This window comes from Thamnophis sirtalis, unplaced genomic scaffold, assembly GCF_051295495.1.
Source record: "Thamnophis sirtalis isolate CommonGarterSnake01/CBP01778 unplaced genomic scaffold, rThaSir2_p1.2 scaffold_9, whole genome shotgun sequence".
Lineage (NCBI taxonomy): Eukaryota > Metazoa > Chordata > Lepidosauria > Squamata > Natricidae > Thamnophis > Thamnophis sirtalis.
Window position 1 is genome coordinate 1,163,129 of NW_028261389.1, and position 6,000 is coordinate 1,169,128.

At 41.2% G+C, this 6,000-nt stretch overlaps 1 protein-coding gene across 1 annotated transcript; it reads right to left on the reverse strand.

The window, feature by feature from the left end:
• Positions 1-2,870: 2,870 nt before the first annotated feature.
• On the reverse strand, positions 2,871-5,104 carry LOC148043958 (olfactory receptor 5V1-like). Its single transcript, XM_087722496.1, has 2 exons — positions 5,080-5,104; positions 2,871-3,826 (listed from the first exon to the last, which is right to left on the reverse strand). Exons 1-2 carry the CDS (start codon positions 5,102-5,104, stop codon positions 2,871-2,873), a joined length of 981 nt encoding a protein of 326 aa, XP_087578622.1.
• Between the last annotated feature and the right edge of the window lie 896 nt (positions 5,105-6,000).

Consider the following 6,000-nt stretch of genomic DNA (forward strand, 5'->3'; position numbering starts at 1 on the left):
AAGTCTTCCTCCCTCTCAAGTATGATAATTATTTGTTCAGTCAGTCTTTGAAGTTACAGCGGCTGTCAGGCCTGCAGCCAGTTTTTTTATTTTGGATCTTTGGCCTGCCACACTTTTTATTATTCCACTATGCATTTTCCATTGTGGGAAAAGGGGAGGGGGGATTATACGGAGTTTGGTAATAAGAAGCCATAACAAAATTCTTTCTAGAAAGCCAAGGTCATCCTTTGTCTCTGCACCTGACCGGAACTGGATGGGTGGAACTGCCAGCATGGCAGTGGGAGATTGGACCATGGGGTGGGGTTGTGTGTGTTGGGGGGGGAGATCTTGAACTTTCAACTGGGTGGGGAAATCCGGGAAGCCTTCAGATTCGGGGTTTCCCAGATGTGCCAACGTGGCTTTCTTCATCAATTGGAACTTTGAGCAATACTTTGCCTTGGATTCTGATTTACTTTTGGATGCTATTTGGAACCCTGACACTCACCCGAATCTGACAGTGGTGCTGATTGATTGATTGATTGATTATATTTGAGAACTGCCCATCTCCCTTGCAGACAGACTGTCAACCATCCCACAAGGTTAGACACAAAAAGAATCTCTTAAGACATTTTGTTTCTACCAAGACTCTAGCTCAGTGTTTCTCAACCTTGGAGACTTGAAATCCTGTGGACTTCAACTCCCAGAATCCCCCACCTGGCTCCATCCTTCCGAGGTCCCAGATTATTGAGGACAAGATGCTGACTCTGTAAACTACTTGGAGAGGGCTGCAAAGCACTGTGAAGCAGTATATAAATCTAAGTGCTATTGCTAAGTGGGAATAGAAGGAAGGAAGGAAGGAAGGAAGGAAGGAAGGAAGGAAGGAAGGAAGGAAGGAAGGAAGGAAGGAAGGAAGGAAGTCGTGATGGCACAGTGGTTAGAGTTTAATAGAGTTTAATAACATTTATATGCCGCCCAATCCCGTAGGACTCCGTAGGTTAGAATGCAGCATTGCAGGCTGGCTCTGCCAACTGCCAGCAGTTCGATCCTGAATGGCTCAAGGTTGATTAAGTCTTCCATCCTTCCGAGGTCAGTAAAATGAGGACCCAGATTATTGTGGACAAGATGCTGACTCTGTAAACTATTTGGAGAGGGCTGCAAAGCACTGTGAAGCGGTATATGAATCTAAGCGCTATTGCTATTATGATGAGATTTAATGATGCCTAGGTGGAGCTGTGTGATAACCAGACTTCATGTCTGCTTATTCATGTACCCAAGAATAAGGCGAGTTTTGTGAAATGCATTTCCTGGGAAGATTCCTCTTCTTCTACCCAGCATGGAGACCTCGTGCAGCCCCTGGGAAGTCTTCAGGCTGAGCAAAGATTGTGAAGGGAACACAGGAAATCATCACACGGGGATTTCAATATTACAGGCATACTTGTACACTATTTATGTCTTATTATTTATTTGAAACATTTACATAACCCCCCCCCCATCTTCTAACCAACTCTGGACAGCTGCCAATCAAAAGTTTGAAAAATACACTAAACTGCATTAAAACTATAAAACTAAACACATTAAAAATGTAAAGGCAACAAGACTTGGTGCCCGGTCAAACATCTGATGCTCAATTATCCAATTTTGTCTCAGCTCTTCTGGGAAAATGTCTTCAAAGCATTATGGAAGATTGAACATCTCAGGGACCTGGAGCTTGGAGAGAAATCCAGGGCTTCCAAGCTCTATAAAATGAAATTCGTTTTAGAGAAAACTAAAGTTTCTACTTAAAGCAAGAAAAACCAGATGTGCGGATACAGATTAGGGCAGTGTTTCTCAACCTTGGCGACTTTAAGTCCTGTGGACTTCAACTCCCAGAATCCCCCAGCCAGCATAGCTGGCTGGGGGATTCTGGGAGTTGAAATCTACAGGACTTAAAGTCGCCAAGGTTGAGAAACACTGGATTAAGGGAAAACTGTAGTAACTGTGAGAGTGATCTTGGACTCCTGGTGGACAATCCCTTAAATATGAGCCAGCCGGGTAGAATATATACACATTCTCAAACATATGAACAGGTTAAAAACATATGAAGAATGCTTCCCGGAATTTGGTATGTCTGGTTTAATGAAAAGAAGGTGACATGATAGTAGTCTTCCAATATTTGAGGGGCTGCTACAAAGAATGGGGGCGGGGACCAACCTATTCTCCAAGGCATTTGAAGACGGGCAAGAAGCAATGGATGGATACTAATCAAGGAGAGAAGAAATTTAGAGCTGAGGAGGAATTTCCTGACAGTTACAGCAATTAATCAGTGGAACAGAAGTTGCCTCCAGAAGTTATGAATGCTCCAACATTGGATGTTTTTAAAGAAGAGATCGGACAACCATTTGTCTGGGATGGGAGGGGATTTCCTGCCTGAGAAGAGGGTTGGATTGGAAGACCTCAAAGGCCCCTTCCAACTCTGCTATCCTGTTCTGTTCACACCTAAGGTTTAGGGTTCTGTTATTCTTGGCTTCTACCATGTCCATATTTTATTTCCCACATTGGCCCTTTGACTATCCAAATGTCTTAGTCTTCGTCTGAATGCTATTTTAGAGCCCGTCTTTACTCTGGGGCAGGAGAATGTAGGCTAGGTAGGAGGTGTTGCATTTAATTGCAGGTTGCTTGACAAACTGCATTGGCTGCATAGGACACAAAATGCTGGAGGCCCAGAATTTTCATTAAATTGCAAAGTCCAATTTCTCATGTTCTTACAACAACTGCCAAAGTTTTTTACGTATGGAAATGCATCGCAGGTGCCTTTTGAGAAAGCCCTTCTACCCCACAGTTCATGCACAATATTTATAATTATTGAAGCCAAAAACACATGGGGTTCAGCAATACCCCCCCTCAAACGAATGCTATGCAATCTTCCAGGAGCTGAGAACCTTCCTCAGGGCCCCCTTCACCTCCTTGTTGCGGAGGCTGTAGATCAAGGGGTTCAGCATGGGGGTGACGATGCAAAATGATGTGGAGATCAAGGTGTCCACCTTTAGAGAGTAGCCAGCACTGGGCTGGTTGTAGTTCACAAAGGCGTTTCCAAGAGAGACCAAAACAACAGCAAGGTGTGATGCACAAGTGGAGAAGGCTTTGTGTCTGCCCGTGTTAGAACGAATCTTCAGAATAGAGACCAAAATTAAAAAATAGGACAGGATGATGAAGAGGAAGGGACCGAGGCCTACAAAGAGGCTGGTGATGTGATTGGCCAATTCGTTGGCCCAGGTATCAGTGCAGGTGATTTTCAGTAATGGGGGAACATCACAAAAGATGTGAGGAACATTGTTGTTTCCACAAAACTCTAACCTAGAGGCCAGAGCAATGTGGATGGCTGAGTCCAGGAAGCCCCAGAGCCAGATGGCCACAGATAGCTGGACACACAACTTGCCCCTCATCAGATGGGCATAGTACAAAGGTTGGCAGATGGCGGCATAGCGGTCATAGGCCATGACGGCCAGCAAAGTTGGCTCACATCCGGCAAAGCCAATCAGGAAGAAGGCTTGTGCCAGGCACTGGTTGTAGGAGATGGTGTGCTGCTGGCGTAGGAAGTTCACCAAGATCTTTGGTACCACCACAGAAGAAAGGCAGATGTCCAAGCAGGAGAGCTGGCTGAGGAAGAAGTACATGGGGGTGTGAAGACGAGAATCCAGGAGAACCAGGGTTATGAACATGAGGTTGCCCATCAGCGTGGCCAAATAGGCAGCCAGGAACACCAAGAAAAGTTGGACCTGGTGCCCCTGAAGTCTGGAGAATGCCAGGAAGATAAATTCTGTCCTCTGTGTTTGGTTGTGGGAATCCACGAGAGGAGAAGAAGTGTTAGCTGAGAAGATAAAATTGGGCAAAGGAAGACATTAGAATTAACAGCCGAGTAAGATGTGTTAAATCATGACCCTTCAGAATTTCATTTCCCCAAAGGTCTGATTGACTCTCAACGTATTACGGTTTCAGAAGATCTTGAAGACAATGGTTTTGCCATTGGGCCTGGGGTTCCAACTCAATGACCATCAAGTGGCTTTCTGGATTCGGTCATCATTGGGGTGGTGATTTAAACTGTGAATTTTAACATTGCATTTTTAATATATTCTGTCAGTTGGGAAGCTGTATATATTTGGAAAAAAAAAGAAAATAACGAAATAGATTTGAGACGTGGAACCTGATCCTTTCCCTGCATTCCAGAAGATGATTGATACATGGAAAAGAGACCAAGAGATTTTGGGATCAGGAAGACAACGCGGTGCCTTTGGTTTCTAGAAGTGCTTCAGGAGAGCTTTCCAAGTACTGTAGATGGAGATGCCTTCGAAGAGACTATCTCTTGCAAACTCAAAAGCAAAGCCTTCCTTTTCACGTTCCTCATCAAATATTAGGTTGATAAATAATAATTGTCTGGATATGGAGATTCCATCTTGTTACGATAACTAATATCAACATGAAGGGTCCTTTGAGAGCCGAGGTGGCGCAATGGTTAAATGCAGCACTGCAGGCTACTTCAGCTGACTGCAGTTCTGCAGTTCGGCGGTTCAAATCTCACCAGCTCAGGGTTGACTCAGCCTTCCATCCTTCCGAGGTGGGTAAAATGAGGACCCAGACTGTGGGGGCGATATGCTGACTCTGTAAACCGCTTAGAGAGGGCTGAAAAAAGCCCTATGAAGCGGTATATAAGTCTAACTGCTATTGCTATTGCTATTGCTATTTGTGCTCCCTGAGCTTGTTTTTTTTTACAATTTTTTTATTTTTAAACATAAAAAACAACATAAAAAAAATTCTCATCCATTACATACAGCATGTCGTTTGGTTACAAGTGTTTTTGCATCCATATTCTCAATTACATTTACAACCACAGATTTTTCATCTAACTAAATGCCTCACTTTCATTGTACAACGTATATTCCATTACGATTATTTTTTTTTCCTTTTCAATAAACCTAATTCCCTTACATTCTTGATTGTCTGTTTAATAACAATATACTTTTATATAACCACATATCCCGATATAAAAAAGTTTACCAACCATTTATATTTGGTTTTGTTTTCAATTATGTATAATCCCACCAATCATCTATCGGGTATGCTTACGTTCATTATTGTCCTTGTACATCATATATTCGAACAAAGATGTTATTCCTTCATTTTTCAACAAGGTATTCTAAATAATCACTTCATATATATACCAATTTTTAATTACTTCCTTATTAAAATTATTTATAAACAAGATATCTTTATAATATATACTTAGAGTTATACATTATATCACCAATCCTATATCAAGTATACATAAATTCATTGTTATCCTTATACATTTTAAAACAAAAAGTTCTAAAGTATTCAATTCATATATATATCAGCCTTTCATTATATCGTTGTTAATCTACTTCACAGCATAATTATATTATCACTTAACTCCTTCAATTAAAACATAAGTAAACATTTTTCATTTCCAGTTTTTCCCCCCCAGCCACTGATAAAACTAGTCCCATATCTTATAAAATTGCTCATCTTCTTGTTCTCTAATTTCAAATGTCAATTTACTCATTTCAGCACACTCCATTATTTTTCGAATAACTTCTTCCTGTTTTGGTATTGTTTCATTTTTCCAGTTTTTTTGCAAATACGATTCTGGCTGCTGTTAACACGTTTACAATCAGATATTTTAAGCCTTTGTTATAGATTTCTGGTATAATTCCCAATAAAAAAATCTCTGGTTTAAGATCTATGTGTTTGTGTATCATTTTCTCCAACCACATGTGGATTTTAGTCCAGTATCTTTTGGCTTCAATACAAGTCCACCACATGTGGTAATATGAGCCCGGTATCTGATGACATTTCCAGCACTTTTCTGATTTATTCTTGGACATTCTTGTAATTCTCGTTGGGGGTAAATGCCACTTGTAAAACATCTTATACAAATTTTCTCTATACACAGTAGACATTGTCATTTCATAATTTTGAGACCACAATTTCTGCCATTTCTCTAAATCAATCCCATACCTAAAGTTC